The sequence below is a fragment of the Lissotriton vulgaris genome, chromosome 6 (genome assembly GCF_964263255.1).
Source record: "Lissotriton vulgaris chromosome 6, aLisVul1.2, whole genome shotgun sequence".
Lineage (NCBI taxonomy): Eukaryota > Metazoa > Chordata > Amphibia > Caudata > Salamandridae > Lissotriton > Lissotriton vulgaris.
In genome coordinates, this window is record NC_141694.1 from 161424070 (window position 1) to 161447133 (window position 23064).

General features: G+C 44.8%; 1 protein-coding gene across 1 annotated transcript in view; it reads left to right on the top strand.

Moving 5' to 3' along the window:
- The window catches only part of PKHD1 (PKHD1 ciliary IPT domain containing fibrocystin/polyductin), a 2083594-nt gene that overhangs the window by 437542 nt on the left and 1622988 nt on the right, over positions 1 to 23064 (top strand). The window contains exons 16-17 of the mRNA XM_086926200.1: positions 1909 to 2184; positions 22488 to 22577. Coding sequence (XP_086782326.1) covers positions 1909 to 2184; positions 22488 to 22577 — 366 coding nt within the window. The remainder of the gene's footprint in view (positions 1 to 1908; positions 2185 to 22487; positions 22578 to 23064) is intronic.

The following is a 23064-nucleotide window of genomic DNA, read 5'->3' on the forward strand; positions in this document are numbered from 1 at the left end:
TTGGCAGCGTTCAATAAACTTCGACTGATTAAAAAGATTCTCCCATTTCTCCCCGAAAAGGCTGGTGAAACTTTAGTCAGCACACTAGTGATGTCATCCCTGGACTACTGCAATGGGCTGTTTGCTAACGCTCAAAGCAGGGTGCTCCAAAAATTGCAGACCGTTCAAAATGCAGCTGCCAGAATGTTGTCCAGAACTCCCAAGTTCAAATCGATCTCTCACATAATCAAAAGATATCACTGGCTGTCAGTTAGAAATCGCATAAAATTTAAGATACTATGTATTGCCTATAAAGCCTCACGTAAAATAGGCCCTCATAAATCAGCTGGCCTCCTACCATCCAAATAGATCGCTCCGCTCCTCTACGGCATGTCGGCTAATTGTACCACGTACAAAAACTGTATCCTGGGGTGACAAGCGCTTTGTCGTCACAGCAGCCAGACTTTGGAACACTCTTCCGTTGGAGATAAGAGTGTGTCAGTCATTGCTTCTTTTTAGAAAGGTGCTAAAGACTTGGCTGTTTAATCAATAATCTGTCCACTGATTTTGCTTGCGGTCCGCAGCGCCAAGACGCCCCAGGGCATTTGTGCGCTTTACAAATTTCAAAAACTAAATAAATATAACACAGAGAGTACATTGAAAGTCAGCAAAGTTTGCACCAACAGAGCCAGCTGACCCTCTGCAATTGGAAATCAAGGTCCAGATGTAGGAAGCCTAATACCGGTCGGTAACAGCCGAAATTACCGAATTTCGGCCGTTATCTACCGGTATTAGGCTTTTCTGATGTAGGGACCTAATCTAAGGATTCGGTAATTTACCGAATCAGTAATTTAAGGAATCTGTAAATTACTGAATTCTTAAATACCGATTCAGTAAATTACCGAATTCCTAATGTAGGGAGCACTTAAATGAGTGCTTTTCCCATGTTCGGATTCGTTATTTACCACAAACTACAAGTTGGTGGTAAATAATGAAAACCCCCAAAAAAGCAATTTAATGCAAATTATTTCAGTGCATGTGGCACACATACATGCCCTTAGTGCATGTATGTGTGCCACATGTGCACCCATACACATTTGAGGGTTGCAACAGGGTGTCAAAGTGACAGCCCGCCACTCTTCAATGTTTTCCCGAATCGGTATTTACCAATTCAGTAATTCCCATTCATTCCTAGGGGCCTGAAGGCCCATAGGAATGAATGGGGAATACCGAATCGGTAAATACTGATTCGGTAAATACCGAATCTTAACGATTCGGTAATACTTACCAAATTTTTCCCTACATAGCATTTACCGATTCTAAAATACTGAATCGGTTAAAATTCCGTATATTAGAATCGGTAAATGTCCCTCACCTACATCTGGCCCTAAATGCTTACCCCTATTCTAAATAGAGCTGGAAACCTCACATATGGCGAAATGAGAATACGCCACTTTTGGCAGATACACTGAATTTGCCAAACACTAAACTATCCCCTTACTATTAAAAATGTAGGGGCTTATTTAGAGTTTGACTCAGCGGGGTAATTAAGTTCACTCCGCTTTTGTTGTGAGGAGTGCTAAATTCTGCTAAGAATCTATCGTGTTGAGGTAATGCGTGTCATGGTGATGGCCAGAGTGGAAGTAATTTGTAAAATACAGAAACAGTTGCAAAAACATGTTAAACCTAGAATGAGCTACAATATGAAAAATGCACTTGTGGAACCTCCAATAACAAACTAGCAGGTATTAATAGCAGTTGCTGCTAAATACATTTGTTACATAACCAGCCTTCATTTCAGTTATGCAATATTGGAGATTTGTACAGTATCTTTCTAATGTGACCTTATGTATTCAAGGACTCAAAATGGTGTGACTGGGCCCAAAGACATGGTATGTTTCTCATTTTAAACATTTGTTGTGCCTTCAGGTGAGGATTTCTTTCATTCCTGCTGCTATTTCTAGCTGGTCTGACCACTGGGAGAAGAATTGGAATGCGAGCTGGCAGCAGAAATCTGAAAAGTTTGAACTTATAGGTGGCAGAAAATACTATATGGAAGCGTGGCATTATGGGAAAATGCCATCAAAGGCCATGCAAGTTGGCGTTCAGATTCACAACACCTGGCTTAACCCAACAGTGGTAAACACTTATCATAGGGAGAAGCTTGAGGTTGAAGTCCGAGCACTACGCCTTCCAGAGATACAGGTCAGTATTAGATGTTATTTGGGGATTCACTTTTTAAAAGCATACTGTTTATATGATTTTATGGTATTTGTTCTGTGACAATGCCACGATCTTCTCTTGATTTTATTTTTAAAACCTGAATATTGGGTTATGTACAGATGAAAGCAATGATATTATCAAATTCACAGCTTTCTATTCTTAACAGAGTAAGCAAAAGCAATGGGTGAGTACTTTTACTTTGGAAGAGTACAAACACAATTTATATAAAAACAGGTTTGTCCACCTAAGTACATCCTCAAAATATTAGTGTAGAGTGGCCACAATTTGTATTCTCTATTCAAAATCCCATTGGGCTCTTTTAGCCTGGAAGAATGGAAATATACACTGGACAGATCTTTACCAATCAGACGGATATACCTTGGTACCATTTTCATTGTTAATATACATTGTTCCAGCCTTTTTTTTTTAAAGAAACAGATTTTACATTTCTGGCTAGTTTTATGATTCGTTGTTAGGAAGTTACAATTATTTGTATGAGGCAGGCATCTTGGGTGTGCAGACTCACAGCTCTGCCTGCAGCCCCCCTGTTTTAATGTTTTATTTAAATGGCTTCTTTGAGAAAGAGCGCAGCACAATAGCATAGGGTAGTGCCTAGAGGTATTATTAACTAAAGGAACTAGCCATTTGGATGAACAAACCCACACTTGGGTACGCAGACCTATAAAATGTATAAATTGCTAAGATGGTCTAGCACAATTGAAGTCTATTTTCAGGTGCACTCTGCTGGGTATGTCACATAATCGGCAATATTATCACCCATGTCATTTATTATGGCAACTATCGTGTAAATTCTGGTGTTAGCAACGAGACTGGAAAAGCAGTGCATTTTATTGATGGAAACATAGCTGCATTGTAAAGCGCAATTGGCTAAATTCAGGCGTTCTGAGCTTTTAGATTCACTATAAAGTCAATTCATTTGATGCATTTTTGGTTGCTTGCAATTTCCCTCTAGGTCTAGTTATTACATGGTCTTAATTTACAACAATAATGCCCTTTACCCAATATTTTGCACTGAATCTGTAAATACCAATAACTTCATAACTGAAATATATACAGTGTGCATGCAAAAGTACAGACAAATCGAAACTGGGAGCTGAAACGCTTAACCATAGCAACTTGTTGTCCTCAAACTCAGGAGTGAAACGCATGTCTCAGTGGACCTCAAGAACAATACCCCTCTTTGCATGTCATTGAGTTGGCCATACTACGTTCTTTGTGGTGGCATTTTGGCATTCGCATTACGGATGAGGGCATTTTATGGGTAGTTCGCCAAATGTTTTAGAAGAACTGTTCTTTAATCTATACCACAATGGACTAACTCAATTATTCCCCCCCCCCTGCCTGAATTACAAACATTATAACTACAGGGGATTTTAGCATCCATTTTGAGAAAACCAACAACTCTGCAGCCTTGCACCTGGAGAACGATATGCAGATTCTTCAACTAAAGCAAGCAGTGGGTCACAGGGCCCACGCATACTGCAGGGCATACCTTGGATCTGCTTTTTTCAAACTTTGACTCAATTTCTATCCAGAAAATTAAACCCCTTTCCTGGACAGATCACTCACTTATTTCCTTCATAATCAGGCTCCCAGTAAATCCTACCAAGCCCTCGAGGTGCTTACAGGGGACATGCTGAGCATGGAGATTAGTCACTGCGGGGGCGAGATTTTGATCGATACCTTATCACTATTGATCTAAAACCCCGTTCTGGTCGACTGAACCTTTGTTGCCTGTCATTGAGGGAAGAAAGTGCATCTCTTACCAAGTTAGTTCACCCAATAATGGACTCCGCTCTGAAAGATCACAAACAACTTCTAGCTTTCAAAGGTTTATTATAAAGTTAGGATAAGCTGCAAGTACAGGCATCTCAGAATGAGATTCACAAGATACACGGGCCCAACTACATACATGTGCTCTCTGAAAACCCTCAGACGAGCAAAGAAGACTACAAGTACAAGTTCTAAGAATAATAAAGCTATAAGCATAGACACGTATTGAGATCTCTCCGTCATTTAAGGCTGGAGGGAAAATACAGGTTAGGCTGTCCCTACCCTGCTCTGGATGGTATCCCTACTTAACAAGGTCTCAACCTATCAAAAGGTGTCAGCGGTGAATGACTTCCTAGGAAGATCACCCACTCTTAGTCTCTTGGTGAAAACCTATGGTCCTCCAGTCATGACCCCTCTCTGCCTACCCATCCGCTCTCTAAAGGGTCCTCAGGCATCTGCTCTAACTCCACCCAGGGGTGCTGTCCCTAATACAAAACATACAACAGCATTTGAGACGCCCCTCGTGAGACGCCCCTCACGTGGTGTAGCTTCTGGCTTTTTCCATGATGAGGCCTCGTGCGTTAGAGTTGACCTTGCTTCTCAGACTCTTCTCCGGCCCGCTGATACCCCTTAAAACATTCCGGAACCCTCCTCCGTGTCTGGGCCGTCTCCTGAACAAACCTCTATTCATTTCATTTATAATTGGATCCCCCCTTTCTCTTGCAGACAGACATCTGCAGCCAAGATCCCAATTCTCATAGACTTCCAACAAAAGTTTGCAACATTTCTCGGCCCAGACCAATACGTGTAAATCAATGTCTATAAACATTTCAGGCCTACAGCATTTCTCATAATGATTATACCATTCAAATCCTTCATTAATTAGTAGCATGTTAATACTCTATTCTATGATTCGGTAAACACATCTATAAATTATGGCCCATTAACGCTATTACTAAAAGACATTAGTGCAATCCATGTCGTGAAAACAAACACCTTTCCCATCCCTTCCAGCTCTGGCTCTGAGGCCTACCACGTTCTACGTTTAACCGCATGCCATCTTACATTTTAGCAGCTACACGACATGGATTCAGGATTAATCACGTCTAATAAAGTTATATAATTTCACACATTTCTGCATTAGTTCCACTTCTACTTAAATCTCTAAGTTAACTGCACATTTCAGAATATAGATGCATATAATATCAGCACTCATGGCATTTCTCTTCATGACTTGTGCTTACTACGTGTAAATGTGATGTACTTATACATTTAGGTCAGTTTGTGCTCTCTCAGTTCCCCCCTTTGATGACCTCTCGGGGTCATCACTAACACTTAAACTGCAGTGATTGCTAGTGTACCTCGTTTCTGCGTTTCCAGAGCCCTCAGACTCCTGTACTGATTATCTTGTATGGCAGCTAATCTCTGCAGCTGTTCTCTCTGGGCCCTCTCTGACCTCCTTGCTCTGTACCATTTGAATACCCTCACCAATCCCCACAACACGATCCCACAGATCAATATTATGATGATAGGTTTCAGTATATACCACACGAAGCTTTTGCCTAATGTGGTGAGCCAACCTCCAGCTTCACTCATTCCATGGCCCACTTTTTCCCAAACATTTTCTCTACTTAGATCTTCGATCTCCTTGTGAATATCAGTTATATTCATAATAACCTTCTCAAGGGGCTTTGAATTGTCTGGAATGTAAGTGCAACATTCCTGGACCTTCAAAGCCTTACAGACTCCGCCCTCTTTTGCTAGCAGGACGTCTAATGCAAGACGATTTTGAAGAACCATGGCCCTTATCGATTGCATCTCTCCTTCCACCAGCATTAAGGACTGAGCAGTGCTGGCAGACAACCTGTCTACGACTGTTGCCAGTCGTCTAATTTTGACATCATTAAGGATTAGTCCCAAAAGAGGGAACACAGCTCCAAATACATCTCCAACCATTTCTGCATCTCCTATATCTCTCCTTCCTCTCGATGATGTCTTGCCCTCGATGATCTCTAAGTCTTGGGCATGATATATTTTGGGGAAGATAATTGCCAAGTAACATGATCCATACCAGTTATCAGGTAGTCTCACGTAGGCATTTCTTCCACACACAAAATATACATTTGGAATCACTTGCATTCCCTTTAGGAAATCCTTAGTATAATATTCTAGATTGAAAGCATGTTCACAGCTAACTTCTCCCACGTATACATTTTCATAATACGTTTTGGCTCGGTGAAGACATAGCTTTCCGCTCTGCGTTCTATCTAAAGCTATTGGACCACTACTACCCTTTCTCTTGTGTGCCTTCTCTTCCTCGGTCCAATCTGTTTTCCATTGTCCTGATTTTTTCAAAATCTTTTGTCTCCTGTATCGATCATCCACCTGCCCTATGAACTTTTTCTCGACTTCTGACACCTTGCATGTCAGATTGTTTCTGCGGGCATGTGAAGTATCTAAGGTAATCCAAGGAATGAAAAACTTGGCCAACCTGTCTTCACTCTTCCAGTAGTCCCATTTGTTCATTTGCTTATAATTTGGGACTTCTGGTAACACTGAATCATAATTGGAGAAATAGTATTCAAAACTATCCCTCCCATAAAATATACTAAGCAATAAGCTACATGTAATGCCATATGTCAGCGGGAGGTGATGATATCGAATGCCTTCATCTACAGACGCCGGCAACTGCATGCAGACGTAGCAGTCCTTAACCTCCATGGCATCCACGTATTCATACAAAAGTTTAGCATAAGCATTCGACCTAAAGTCGCCTTGGGACTCATCTACGTGTAACCTGCGAGCTTCTGCAGCTAATAACGCTTTCTCTTGAATGTTTTCCCCTTTCTCACCAGCAACGGTGGGTTTAGGTGTCACTACAGATTTCACATCGGTTACCTTTGCCTCTTCCTCATGTCCCTTTACATAGGAAACTGTGACTACTAAAACTATTAAAATTATCACTCCTACTATTAGTGTGCCTATTATACATTTGGCTCTGCGATTCGGGGCGCCGGCTTCCATTTCGTCAGACAGTATGGCTCTCTCTTATCTCAGCACAAAGTTCTTTTCTTCTCGTTCCTTTACAGTCTCTTTTACTCCTTTTGTCCTTAGAACCACACAACTGGAAGCTGACAACCTCTTTGCAGAAAGTCCTTAAACAGTTCAATACAGACAACCCTAGCCCTTCTCCGTCAACTCAAAGGAAGGTCCCTAAGATTCTCTGCTTCCTGGGCGCTAGGTAATCTTCTTTTTCTCGATTATTTACAAAGTCTCTAAGCATCCACAATCAGGCTTGTGCCTGCAGCTTTGACAGCATAGTTCAATATTTCCAAACGAAGAATATGCTCTTCATGGCTTGTTATCTTTGTACCAAAGTCGGGGAATTGCAATTCTGTGAAAAACATGTGCTTTAACTTGCTGAGGCGGGGAGGGCTGGGGAGTGTGAAAGTTAGTGACCCTTCTGCTTCGACTCCGGGTACTAACAGTTGTACTTCCACTGTGATGATGGGCTCAGAGCTGGACACCACCACCGCTCGTATCCTCCCTGTCTCCTGTTCCAAAGACATTTGTCGCCAGATATGTCCACTCAGGGGTGGCGTATCTTCTGCTAGGCACACGCACTCTTCTTGACCTTCTCAAGTCTGGTGCTTCAGCGCCCTGAGCACCTTCTTCCGAATCTGAGTCCTCTGATATCGGAGGAAGGGTTCTCTCTGGAGTTGACCTCAGGCTGGAGCTCCTTCTTTGCGGCCAATTAGCTTCTCCACGTACCCTTCTACTCCTTCTCCTTCTGGTCTGTTCACACTCTCTGTCAGACCGGTCAGTGTCTGACTCGTACTCCCAGCTACTTTCTCCTTCAGTAGCGTCGTCTGTTTCGCTGTTGTACTGACCGTCCTCAGCTTGGTCAGACTCGTTCCCTGCTTCTGCTGGCACCTCTACAGCTTGGCTGGCCCCCTCTATGGCTTCTCGGTCCGCAGCTGGACGTCTATCCGAGAGAGGAGCTGTTTCTTCCAGAGGTGCTGGAACCCTCCGCGTATGCGACACGTGGATCCAATTGGGCAGGCCTCCCACCTTTACTGCAGTGTTCGTGATCAGGATGATCTGGAAGGGCCCACGCCAACGAACATCCAGGCAGCTTCTTCTCACGTGCTTTCGTACAAGCACCCAGTCTCCAGGGCACAGGTCATGACACAGGTCCTGGCACGATGGAACCTCGGCAGCCTGCACCTGAAGGGACACAGAATGAATGGCGTCAGACAGCCCCTTACAATAGTCCAGGATCATATCATCTGTAATGTTTAACAGTGCGGCAGTTGGGACAGATGGCAACCTCATTGCTCTCCCCATCAACACCTCATGAGGTGACAGCCCCGTTCTTCTGTCCGGGGTACTACGGAGGCTAATAAGGACTAATGGCAGAGCGTCAGGCCAACTCAAGGACGTTGATGAACACACTTTTGCAATCCTGGCTTTAATAGTGCTATTGATCTGCTCCACAATTCCTGAGGCTTCTGGTCGGTAACTGCAATGCAATTTCTGATCTATGTTCAGAGCCGCACAAATCATCTTCACAAGCTCGCTGTTGAAATGCGTTCCCCTATCTGATTCCAAAGAGGCCGGCACCCCGAAGCGCGGAATGAGCTCCCTAAGCAGTAACTTAGCTACTGTGAGGGTGTCGCACCTACGTGTAGGGTATGCCTCAACCCATCTGGAGAATACGCAAACAACCACCAGAACATAACGGAGGCGGTTACACCTTGGCAGTTCGATAAAATCCAACTGCATGCGGTTGAATGGACCCCCCGACCTCCCTATGTGGCTCAGTGCAACTGGTGTCTTTTTCCCTACATTCAACTGCTGACAGGTCACACAACGCTGGCACACTGCTTCGGCTGCTACTCTGAATTTAGGGTTATACCAGGTCTGCCTAAATACTCTCAGCATAGCGTCTCTCCCTAGGTGTACGGGACCATGGATTTGTCTAGCCATTGGGCTCACCATCTCATTGGGTAACACTGCTCTGCCGTCTGCTGAGACCCAGAAATGGGCCTCGCCCACCACACATCCTGCCTTTTCCCATGTTTGTTTTTCAAAATCAGGAGCATTTTCTTGCATGCACTTTAGTTCGTCCCAGGAGTCAACAGTTTCTAGTATCATAGCTAATTCAGTTCTTACATTTATTCCACCCACTTCCACCTCTGTGAAAGTGTACCCTTGTTCCGCACAATACCGCGCGACTTCGTCGGCATATCTATTGCCTTGTGACACGAAGTCCATGTTTCTGGTATGTGCGGTGCACTTCACAACTGCGATACCTGCTGGACATTGCAACGCTTCTAACAACAAGCGCACAAACTCTCCATTTCGAATGGGAGAGCCTGAAGAGGTCATGAAACCTCTTTGAGACCACAACTGCCCGTAATCGTGAACTACCCCGTAACCATATTGGCTGTCGGTGTATATGGTGACTCGAATTTGATTGCTTGCCAGGCAAGCACGCGTTAGGGCAATAATCTCGGCTACCTGAGCGGAGTGTACTCCTTCCAGGCATCCAGCTTCCACAACTCCAGTAATTGTACAAACAGCGTAAGCTGCTCTCAACTGCCCAACTTCGTCTCTTACACATGAGCCATCGACAAAGAAAATTTCGTCTGGGTCAGTCAGTGGCTCATCTACGATGTCGGGTCTTGGTTTGGTGCATAGTTCAGTCGCATCGAGGCAGTCATGGTCTGTACATTCATCATCATCATCGATATCATTTGGGAGTGGCATCAAGGTAGCAGGATTCAAAACAGAGCATCTCCTGAGGGTCACGTTCTCTGCAGCAAGGATAACTTGCTCATAGCGCGTGAGCCTACTGTTGGTCAGATGCTGTGTTTTGGTCCTGGTCATTAACAGTTCAACAGAATGGGGCACGTGCACCTCTAACGGATGCCCCATGACAATATTCTCACACCTCTCGATGCTGACACCTGTTGCAGCAACGGATTTGAGACATCCGGGCAACGCTGCGGCTACTGGGTCTAAAGTAGCCGAGAAATAAGCGACTGGTCTACGGGCATTCCCATGAATTTGGACTAACACAGACAGCGCGCAACCCTCTCTCTCACAACAATAAAGCAAGAATGGTTTATCGTAATCAGGCATTCCCAAATACGGAGCACGACACAGGTCCTCTCGCAGCTGTAGGAACGCCATCAAACAGTCTTTGTCCCATGGTACCGGATCGCTCACCTCCTTGTGCGTCAGTTTCTGCAAGGGTTTTGCTTTCAGTGAAAAGTTCGCGATCCACTGTCGGCAATACCCCACCATCCCTAGGAACATCCTGACTTCTCTCTGTGTTTTAGGCGCATTCATCTTCATGATAGCCTCTATCCTGTCCGGGGACACCTTTCGTTTGCCTTTCTCAATTCTGTGTCCTAAGTACTGCACTTCTGTCAGGCAGTACTGCAACTTTCCCGGGGACACCTTGTGCCCATTTGCAGCAAGGTGATTTAGCAAAGCAATGGAGTCCTCCCTGCAAGCTTCTTCTGTTTCTGACGCCACAAGGAGGTCGTCTATGTACTGGACCAGAACTGACCTCTGGGGCAGCACTAGACTTTCAAGATTTTTCTTCAGAAGCTGGTTGAAGATCGATGGGCTCTCTGTATACCCCTGAGGAATACGACACCATGTTAGGACGCGACCTTCCAGCTTAAATGCGAAAAGAAAATGGCTCTCTTCGTCCAGAGGGATCGAAAAGAAAGCCTGACAAAGATCAATCACAGTGAACCATTCAGCTTGGAACGGTATCTGAAACAGTATCACTGATGGATTCGGTACCACTGGACAACATGAAACAACTATGTTATTAATCTTTCGGAGGTCCTGTACTATCCGGAATTTCCCATTTGGTTTCTGCAAACCCATAATCGGGGAGTTACATGGACTACCCACGATTTCTTTCAGTATTCCTTGCTTAATCATGGACTCGATCACAGGCTTTATGCCTGCAATCGTTTCTGGAGTCAATTTATATTGGGGTGTTCTTGGAAACTCAGCATGCGGTTTCACTACAATTTTCACTGGGTCCACCCCCTTGACCAATCCAATCTCTTCCCCAGTGAAATCCCACACTTCTGGTGCCACTGTCTCTCTCAGATCCCAGGGGAGCTCATCTACTGTCAGAGTGGGGTACAGCTCCACACATATTCTCGAATTTGCAACCTTGAAGTCAGCATCATCATCATTAGTCAATACCTCCACTCCTTGTGGTGTGCAGTATATGGTGCAATTTAACTTGCACAAAAGATCTCTTACTAGCAGACATACAGGACTAGAATCGCAAACCACAAACTGGTGCTCATCGCTGTACTTCCCTATTTTCACCTGCACGGGTTCAGTCAGTGGGCTGGTCATTCTCCTGTTAGCGACCCCCACCACTTGTATGGTCTCTCCAGACATGGGCAGGCCTGGAACTGCGGCTGATCTGATCGTGGATCTAGTGGCTCCTGTGTCCACTAGAAATGTCGTGGGGCACCCTGCCACTTCGGCCTCAACGTAGGGTCCCCTTTGATCCACCTCCAAGGCTGCCCCGAGGGTACAGTCCTCCCTTTCCACTCTCTGTCCAGTTAGTGGGTCCACATAATAGCACTCCTCTCCTCCTACAAACAGGGGCATCTGTCTATATGTCTTACCCATAGTCCCTACTCTGGGTGGCTGAGGGAACTGGGCTCGGGGAGGAGGCCCCCCCCCTTTGAGCACCTTTCCCTGGTATTGCGTTACCCCTCTCGTAGGCGCACTCTGGACCTCTTCCTCCTCTACCTCCTGTTCTCCTATCTCAACATTGTAGGGACACTCGCGTTTCCAATGCCCCACCTCGTTACACTGGTGGCACCGAGTCATTTTCTTCAAGGCAGCTATGTCTATTCTGGGTCTAAAGGTGGAGTTCTCCTCATTGCCCTTGTTCTGGCTATACTGCTTCTTTCCCCCAGTTCCTGTTCCTTGTTGCTGTTGCTGCTGTCCCCCCTTTCCGGCTGCCTGCATCTGCACCACCATCAGTTTCTCTTTTAGCTTCTTTGCCTTGGAGTCTATCTCATCACAGCAGTACCTGGCATATCTCAGGATCTCATCTAAGGGTTTGTTTTGCCAACAAATCAAGTGTTGCTGAATCATTAAACTAATATCCGGTCTCAGGCCCAGGACGAACTTGGACACAAATTGCCCTATGTCTTTTGGATCCATTACATCCAGACCGCTATACTGTTTAAACGCCTTCAGCAATCTCTCATAGTATTCGTGAACTGTCTCTTTGGGTTCCTGTCTAGTTCGATCTATTTTGACCCAATCTATGTCTTACATTGGCACTTTCTCTTTCAGCCATGTCATCACTCTCTCGTATTTTGCCATCACAGTCTCGGACGGCCCATTAGTCTTAGCATCTCTCTCTGGCTCTGTTGTGGGCCACTCAGCGCTAACCTTGCATGCTGTCCACAAATCTCCTGGCACTACGATGTCAAACAGCGTGTTCAGATCTATCCAGAGGACCTTTGAGATTTTTACGAATCTCTCAACTTGCTTGTACCACTCCACTGGGTTTTCCCGCAATTTGGGGAAGGAGGTGGTAAAAGCAGCTAAATCTCCCCTACTCCATGGCACGTGTACATAGTTCCCATTTGCAACTTCACGCAAAGGGTATGCCTCTATTCTCTGCAGTCCTCCTGGTGTCATACCAAGCGTGCTTCTCCTGACGGTCCCTTTCTTGGACCACCTCTCTTCCCACTTATCTAGTGCCCTCCATGTCCTTATTCCAGTGATCAATTCCCTTATGTGCGTCTTCAGTCCGATTGTTCTCCTCTCATCTAGGTCTCGATCTGAATAATGTAGTCTGTGGTTACCCTGTAATGCTTTGGTCCTTGACAGGTCTACCATATATTTGCCTGCTAGTTCGACTAACTTCTCATGGATTGTTCTTGCCTTCCGAGTGATATCCTTTGCCATGAACAGTATTTCATCCTGCTCATACATTTCCATTCTTTCTAAAGGCAGGGTACCATCTACCATGTCATCCAGATCTGACCTTAAGCTGGCGACATCGAGTCTCTTGGCTTTTATCTCAGCTCGCAATATCTCTTTCGAAGGAGGTTCACAGGTTTCTCTCCCATCCCAACTCCGAGCCCTACGTTTGGGTTCGGGAGAGTTAAGGAGTGTTCTCCCTTGCTCCCATCTCTCCAGGTCCCATGCTCGGCCATCCGATCTTGGAAGGTGATGGAACACGGGCCTGTTACCCCCAATCTTACTTCGCCCATTCTCTCTTTCTTCTCTCTGTCTAGTATCACTCAGTATCTGATAGGATCCCTCTTGGTTCCCCATATTCCCTGGACTGCGCTCATGTCCATCATCACAGGGACTGTGGCGCGGCCCCTCGCAACTCCCATTCTGTTCTCTGTTGCCGGGCACACAGTGGATACACTTAAAGCTGTCTCTGTACTCCCGTGTCCTCCTGTCTTCTTCACTGTGTATTGGGCGAGACACCCCCCCGCTCTCGGGGCCCCCGTTTTCCAGGTCTGATCTACCTCCACTCCGGGCCCAATGGGTGACTCCCCTACTGTCCTTCTCCCTCCCGTCCCACTCCGGACTGCTCTCCTCAGCCCCGCAGTGAGTCCGGGCTCTGCTATCTTGACTTTCCCTTCCAGCTTCCGCAGCTATGATGCTCTTGTGAGCCTCTACTGCCTCATCCCACTTCTTCATGTACTCGTTTAACTCCTGAAGGGATTTCCGTCCTGATCCCCTCATATCCACTGGCCATCTATGGTCCCCCGGATCCCCTGCTGTGTGTACTGGGGTGCTCCACTCTCTTGGTATCGGCAACTGACTTGGGGAGTTGATCGTATCGTTCCTCCTTGCCATCTCTGCTCTTTCTCTGTCCCTCCGTACCCGTTCCTCCCCTCTGGCTCTTTCTGGGTCATAGATCGATACTATAGGACCTATGGTAACAGGTACTTGTAGTGCATCTGGCAATGCGTAGGATGTGGCACACTCCGTTTCCGGTACCCTTTGTACCACAAACCTCCCGACTACCTGCTGCACCGGACTAGGCTGGGACAGTTCTTTCTTTGCAGCGGGATCCCAATCGGAACTGGGAAGCGGTCCATGCTCTCCTGCGTTACCCCCCTCCATTTCACTATGCTCGACATCTCCCCCTGCTCTGTTATACGGGGGTGGCCTATCTGTCAATAATCTGTTTATCAGGCTGTCCTCTGTTTCGCTCTCATCATCTTCTTCTAGGGGGCTTTTGTTCCCGGGCATCTCTAACACTGGGTACAATTTATTTACTTCCATGTTATGCACTCTCCATCTTTTAGCATCTGCGTCCCACTTGGCATCCTGCACTGCCCTTACCGATCGTTTCACCCTTTCTTGTCGTCTATTCATGTTCTTCTCGTGCGCTGCCCTAATCCAGGCATTGAGAGCTTCAAACTGGGTCGGTCTAGGCAAGGGTCTCATTGAGGTCATAACTGCTTTTAATCGGTGTAACACCTCTAATCTGAACGTCCCGTACTTCGGAAACGTCAGTTCCTCATTTCCTTCTGTAATCTTACTCCACTCTGAGATCCAAAAAATTGTATGCAGCCCAACATTTGCCGCCATATAACGAGCCGGCGTACCCTCCGGCGGGGCTTCTTCCCCTTCATACGATCCCCGCCTCTCTTTTTTAAACGCCGCTCTCAACCATTTAAAACACTTCATGATTATACGCACAATTTCCAGCCTCAATACTCTGTTTACTTCCTGATGACAATCCACCAATCCTAGCGCGGCTTTGCTAGCTGGCCTATCGCAGCGCGGTCTTTCTCCGGCCGGCCAATCCCAGCGCGGCACTTTCTGACGTCACTCGTCTCCGCTTCGCAGCAGCACCCCTCCTTTCTCAGCTCTTCTCCCGGTCATGCATGCGTCCCATTCATACCCTGAAAAATGACTGCTTCCGACCAAGCGGTCACTTCCCTCGACTGTACGTCCACAGTCTATCTGTAATTGTCAACACAACTGACGAAATGTCTATCGTCTCCCTGATAGGTTACTTACACACACAGTAACCTCCGACCAGCGTCCGTTACTCACGCACTCACTCTTACGTTCCCCCTATCTCGGTCTTTCGGGTGATCAATGGTACCTCATGACCCCCTTCGCACTGGTTGACAATTACTCTGGATGTCCGATACACCCGAACCACTTAAGCTCTCCTTGAACTTAAGATTTCCACCGGTTGCGCGCGCTCACAACCTGTTCCACAGTCACTCTACAGGCATTCAACTCCGCCAGACATTACAACATAGATACAATACAAAAACACCGCAATCTAGCACGCATGACCCTTTATACTCACTCTCGACCGATACTGCTGCTTTTCTGTCTCACGTCATCCGGACCTTCTTCGGCGGGCGGTTCTTCCGATCATCGATCTCTAGGGGCCTTGGGGTAATCTAACCTGGCCTAGATCACCTTCCTCAAGAAGGCAACCATCCTCTATAGCTACCAACTGCGGGGGCGAGATTTTGATCGATACCTTATCACTATTGATCTAAAACCCCGTTCTGGTCGACTGAACCTTTGTTGCCTGTCATTGAGGGAAGAAAGTGCATCTCTTACCAAGTTAGTTCACCCAATAATGGACTCCGCTCTGAAAGATCACAAACAACTTCTAGCTTTCAAAGGTTTATTATAAAGTTAGGATAAGCTGCAAGTACAGGCATCTCAGAATGAGATTCACAAGATACACGGGCCCAACTACATACATGTGCTCTCTGAAAACCCTCAGACGAGCAAAGAAGACTACAAGTACAAGTTCTAAGAATAATAAAGCTATAAGCATAGACACGTATTGAGATCTCTCCGTCATTTAAGGCTGGAGGGAAAATACAGGTTAGGCTGTCCCTACCCTGCTCTGGATGGTATCCCTACTTAACAAGGTCTCAACCTATCAAAAGGTGTCAGCGGTGAATGACTTCCTAGGAAGATCACCCACTCTTAGTCTCTTGGTGAAAACCTATGGTCCTCCAGTCATGACCCCTCTCTGCCTACCCATCCGCTCTCTAAAGGGTCCTCAGGCATCTGCTCTAACTCCACCCAGGGGTGCTGTCCCTAATACAAAACATACAACAGCATTTGAGACGCCCCTCGTGAGACGCCCCTCACGTGGTGTAGCTTCTGGCTTTTTCCATGATGAGGCCTCGTGCGTTAGAGTTGACCTTGCTTCTCAGACTCTTCTCCGGCCCGCTGATACCCCTTAAAACATTCCGGAACCCTCCTCCGTGTCTGGGCCGTCTCCTGAACAAACCTCTATTCATTTCATTTATAATTGGATCCCCCCTTTCTCTTGCAGACAGACATCTGCAGCCAAGATCCCAATTCTCATAGACTTCCAACAAAAGTTTGCAACATTTCTCGGCCCAGACCAATACGTGTAACTCAATGTCTATAAACATTTCAGGCCTACAGCATTTCTCATAATGATTATACCATTCAAATCCTTCATTAATTAGTAGCATGTTAATACTCTATTCTATGATTCGGTAAACACATGTATAAATTATGGCCCATTAACGCTATTACTAAAAGACATTAGTGCAATCCATGTCGTGAAAACAAACACCTTTCCCATCCCTTCCAGCTCTGGCCCTGAGGCCTACCACGTTCTACGTTTAACCGCATGCCATCTTACATTTTAGCAGCTACACGACATGGATTCAGGATTAATCACGTCTAATAAAGTTATATAATTTCACACATTTCTGCATTAGTTCCACTTCTACTTAAATCTCTAAGTTAACTGCACATTTCAGAATATAGATGCATATAATATCAGCACTCATGGCATTTCTCTTCATGACTTGTGCTTACTACGTGTAAGTGTGATGTACTTATACATTTAGGTCAGTTTGCGCTCTCTCATCACCAAAGACTCCTTTCGGTCCCACTTTCGCCCGAGAACCCAGAGGTCTTAAGTATGCTCCAAGCCGATAGGGAAACAACTTATCTCGAAAAAGAAATCATTAACACCCTAGATTTATCTGTACCTAAACTGCCATCAACTGTGTCAAACAAACCTCAACAAGGAAAGTGGTACACACATGAACTCAAGTCTCTCTAAAGAAAGTGCCAAACCACAGAGCATCACTGGAGGCTATCTAAACTACTTACAGATATGACAGGCATACAAGACAGAGCTGAGGAACTACAATTATACTATTAAGATATCCAAAATGTCCTATTTTGCTAGTAGAATTAATGAGAATTGCAAATCAAGTAAGGAGCTGAACAAAATAGTAAGGGAGCTATGTAACCTAGTGAGCCTATCCCAAACTCTGCCACCCTCGGAGGAAGGCTGTGAAGAAATCAGCGAGTTTTTTTCAGACAAAATTAGTAAAATATACTCCACATTCAACACCAACATCTCACTGCCAGCAAGGAACCGTGAAACCTCAACCCCCCCTCCTCTGATGCATCTGCCTGCATGGGCAGCTTCTCCCCATTCACAGAGGTAGAAGTTGCAAAAACAATAGGGGAAGTTAAGTTGGGGTCTCCCCTTGACCCCTGTCCCCACTTTGTCTTCGCGCAGATTATACCGCCGTATTTCCAGAAACATGGAAACAGGCTGTAGTAATGTCCCTTCTGAAGAAAGCAGGTACAGACGTCCGTAATCTGGCAAACCACCAGCTTATTTCCCAACTGCCGGACCTCTCCAAACTCATGGAAAAATTGGGTAATAAACAGCTGTCAAACTATCTGGAGTCAAACGATTTACTAGACCCCTCTCAAACTGGCTTGAGAGCCACCAACAGCACGGAAGCAATGCTCTTAGCCCTGTCGGATAATGTAAGATCCCTGGTTGACCAAGGGAAAGCTGCCACCTTGATTTTATTAGACCTATCGGTGGCATTCAACACTGTCTCACACAATCGCCTACTGGAGATTCTTCATGGAAAATGAGTTTATGCTAAAGCCCTTCAATGGCTGAGCTCCTTCTTGAATAATAGAACACAGAGAGTACAAATGGGGGATTTCTCATCTAAACCAAAACCCATCAGTTACGGTGTTCCACAGGGGACATCCCTGAGCCCCACACTTTTTAATGTCTATTTGTCATTTCTGGCAAAAATGAGTGAGAATTGGGGCTTTGGTATCTGCTTGTATGCTGATGATACTCAACTGCTGATAACCATTGAATAACAGCACGAGAACACACAACTAAAGGTAAGTCCTGTGTAGCCCATAAGGCAGGTGCTATGTAATTAAAAGGTTAGACATGTACTTTTATGTCTTACATGTCCTGGTAGTGAAAAGCTCCTAAATTTGATCTTCACTACTGTGAGGTCTACCCCTCATCCCATAGGATAATATTGGGGATACATTATGACATTTTATATTTCCAAATTGGGAGAAGGTTCATATATTGTGTTTGAAAATTTAATGATAAGTCCTCTTTTATGGTAAAGTCAGATTTTTCATTAGAATTTTTAAAATGCCACTTTTAGAGAGTTTGAGATATTCCTGCCTTTAACCCTTTGTGTCTGACACTCTGTCTTGGGTCACATGACTGAGTGTAGCTGACTGTTAGAGTTTGCGAATTCTTCCTAAAGAGTCACAGATTAGAAGGATTGGTGTGCTTTAATGGTCCATCTGCTAGCAGGATGAGGCCAGACCTGAGCACAGCTCCACTCAGAACGCATTAGCCTGTGCTCTGCCTTCACACAAAGGGCCTATTGACCCTGAATTGTCACTGCAGGCAGCTTAAAGTAAGTTCAGGGGTGTTAGAATATTCCATGCACTTCATAGAACCTTTCCAGAAGCTTCTCCCAACTTTCAAAAGACAGGCACCAAGGGTGTAAAAATAGGACCTCAGACCCACTCTTTAGTTCACTATGGACCTGCAGAAAGACTCTCCAAGGACTGCCTGCTGCTGTGACCTGGTGTGCGCTCTACAAGTCTGCGGCTGTACCTGGTAAGACTGTTTTGCTGCCTGGAGCATGCCTTGAACCCTCAGAGGCCAGCGCTGCTGTTGATCCATACATCTTTAACTGCACCCATGTCTATCAGAGTGACTCCAACAGCTAGTTTGCTAGCCTCCTGTTCAGAATCACTGGGACATAAAAGGCTCCCACTATCTTAAACCTGCACCTAGACCCAGCCTGAGTGAGTCTTACACCCTCGAGAGGTGTACCACAAGTTCTGAACCCTTGGTTGTGGTGTTAAAGGTGCCCAGGTGACCAAATCCTTAAACTGAGGACTTAAAAAACATTTAAACCTTTTGGCCAAAAACTGCTCTTTGAATCAAGAGGTAGCGAGTACCAACCAGCTTGCCTATCCAGCCGAGATGCATTGCCGGTCAGATTAACTTGACTATATTCTTCTCTGCAGCAGCAAATCTTTTTCAACGGTCCTTCACCAAAGAGGTATACTACCTCGTGGAACTGTCTATGGCTACAGCCCTCTGCCTTGTCCTGTTGGTGACTTTTGTCTCCCATTTTGATGACTAAATCTGAACATAGAAATCTTCACTGTGGCTTCAACCTAAAGCCATCCTAGGATGAAGCTTTCTCCTCGGACACTGAGTGCAGCATTGCCCCACCAAACTTTATATTTTTTGATTTTGACCCGGTCTCGTGCAATTAGATGTCTGAGGTTGATGCTTTGATCTTTTAGGTGCTAGCTTAGGCAAAAAATCTTAACAATTCATAACACTGGTTCTACAGATTTGATTTTTGCCATTTTGGTATCAAATAGTTTATAAACGTTTACTCTAATTTATAAAAATGTATGCCATTTTTCTAAATTGGATTGGGACTGTGTTGTATTTTTAACTTTATTGTTGCATAAATACTTTACACATCGCCTCTAAGTTAAGGCTGCCTACTTTTTGTGCCAAGCTACCCAGGGTAAAGCACAGGATAATTTTTGACCATTAGTGGTTCACCTTGCAAGGGATTTTGGCTGTTGCTTGAGCAGGGCCCACAACTGTTTCAACCGATAACCACATTTCTCAAAATGAAATGAAATAGGATTTATAAAGTTCCATACTGCTCAAAAGAGACCTAGGCACTGGTTGCTTGATTAAAAGTCTTTATTGAAGAGAGGTTGCTCCGTAATCGAGCGGAGTACATAAGCATATGCAGTAAAAGTTCAGGGTGAATTGGCATATAAATAATATTAGAAGTAGGGTTGTGTGGTCCTCTCTTTCCTGCTAGTGTGCACCAGGCCCCACAAAGCAGTGAAAAATTGTTTTTTATCAGACATTAAAGCCGTTTTTATCAGACTTTACAGCAGGTGTGTGCTTTGATTCACTAAGATTAGATAAACCAGCCTGTAGGAGGCAAGAAAAAGATCAGTATAAATCGATGTTGGCAGACTATAAGAAAAAGGTAATTGCTGAGAAGAGTCAGTACTTTACATTCCAAATAGTGAAAGCAGGTAATTCCAGCAAGGAACTTTGTAAGATCATAAATAACCTGACTCTACAGCTATAAAGGATGATGCCGCAAAATTGTAATCAAGATTTCTGCAACACACTTGCCCAATCTTTTAACTCAAAGGTGGATCAAATATATGATCAGTTTGCCAACGACAAATCAAACGCTAATGTTACAGAACATGAAGCTAGAGTCAAAGCGCTGCTTTTAAACTTTACCCCTACATTTTCAGCTTAAATAGCTACGCTTCTTTCAACGACCAAATCAGGATCCCCGGATGATCCCTGTTCTCCCAGGATCCTTCACAGCATCAGCCATCTCATTAGCCCTCAGCTATCTAGCATGTTCAATCAGATGCTTTTGCAAGGAATCTTCCCAACCATGTGGAAACAGGCCTGCATTTTACTGCTCTTAAGAAAAATCCAATTTGGAGATAATGGATCCGGCTAACTACCATCCTATTGCGAGGCTCCCGCTTTCCGCAAAAATTGTTGAGAAAATACTAAATGTTGAACTCTCCACCTTTATTTCAGACAATTAAATTCTAGATGAGAGTCAGTTTGGAATCAGAACATGTCATAGCACCGAGACAGCTCTGATAAAGACCACGGAGGAAATGTGTATTGTGCTGGAAGGCGGAGGCGGAGGGTCGGGCCCTTATTCTCCTTGACCTGTCCGCTGCGTTTGATACCGTGAATCATACATTTCTGGCCGAAGGACGAAAGAATATAGGTATAGGAGGAAAAGCCCTTTCCTTTTTATGTCGTTCTTATCAGATAGAACTCAAACAGTTCACCTATGCAATTTTAAATCTGCACCTTTTGTCTTGCCTTGTGGGGTGCAGCAGGGCTCCTCGTTGAGCCCTACACTTTTTAATATTTATGTTTCATAACTGGCGCCTCTGATTTGAAGTTTTGATCTAATTCCCACCTCTTATGCCGAAGATACCCAGTTGGTTATCTCAACAGTAGACAAGGATGTTAATTATTCTATCAAACTTCATGACTGTATGGTCACTCTGAGCAACTGGATGAGTAGGCACTGCTTGAAGTTGAACTCAAGCAAAACTGAAGTGGTGTTGTTTGGAAATCTCTTTCCACTATGGTTGCCAGCTTGGTGGCGAGACACCCTTGGCCCCCCTCCTACACCAGTAGCCAAAGCTAAAAATGTGGGGTCATCATAGATGAGAAACTCAATTTTAAGTCCCAGATTTTACGGTGGTGTCTTCCTCATTTCTCACCATTAGAACTTAATGTAAGATTCTCCCATTTATCCAGAAAAATGCCAGAAAAACGGTACTGGCCTCCCTGGTTTTATCAAAATTGGATTACTGCAATGGCCTACATATTAACCTTCAATCCAACCTACTCAGAAGACTGCAAGCGGTACAGAATGCCGCCACTAGACTAGTTCTGGATGTTCCCAAATACCAGTCCATTAGGGCAGGGATTCAGGAATTGCATAGGCTACCAGTTGGCCACCATATTAAATTCAAGGCTTTCTGTATCGCACATAAGGCACTTTACAGAGAAGGCACACAATTTCTTTGAGAGTCTTTCAGCTGGTATTCTCCAAATAGACCAATACGCTCACCCAATGCCTACCTGATGCTCACCTCCGAACTGAGGGGTACAGTACCATCAAGGAATGGAACTCACTTCTACTCTCTCTTAGGAGGATTTCCTCCCTGCTTGAGTTTAGGAAACTACTCAAGACATGGCTTTTTAGAAAGTAGCTTTTTCTGCCACAGCATGGGAACCAGAAGCGCCTAGACACCCACGGGTATTAGTGCACTATATAAATTGTTATAACATAACATAACATAACATCAGTCCTGCTTTCATTTTCATTAACTGATACGTTTAATTTTAGATTTATTTTTGATTTATTTTTGAATTTAGAAAATATGCAACTTCCACTGTTTAGCCCCTGTTTAACCCCTCTTCTGTAGGGTTCAGTAAATTATCATTTCCCATTGTTCAGTGTGCATATGTATGCTCGTTGTTTTATTAACATTAACTTGTAATCATTTTTCTCTCTCATCAGATGCTAACACTAACTGGTGCAGGACGGGCTATCCTTTCTTGGGACAATGTATCCAGTTGCTTGATACCCTTCAATGCAACAGCTCAACAGGTGTGTAATGTACATGCAATGCTCAAATTACATCCAAAACGAATGGGACAAGATTGAGTTCACCATCATTTGCAACACTGGTTAACACCATTTCACTGATCACCGGAGCTCTCAAGTTTCCCAAATGCATTTGTGAGTAGCTCATCCAGGTTTATTTTGCTTTGCATTCTGGTTCTTTTATAGTCCTGTTTATCCCATTACAAAGCAGAGGGTAAGTCCCAGAATGCAAAGCAAAAATCTGGACTGGATGATCTACTTCCTTGGAACTGGGAAATTTAGGGGATAGGATCTTCTTAATGAGGGCCTACATGTGCCCAAGTTAGACAGGAAGTATACAGTCAGAGAACAAAAGATAAATATTAAGAAGTAAGTGGAAAAAGTGATACCACATTGTTACCCTCTAAGGCTCTGAATTCTGAGTGATATGTCTTTCCAGACCCACAATTATTGGGCCCCTTCTACCTGTAGGTCTGGAAACACTGGGTCT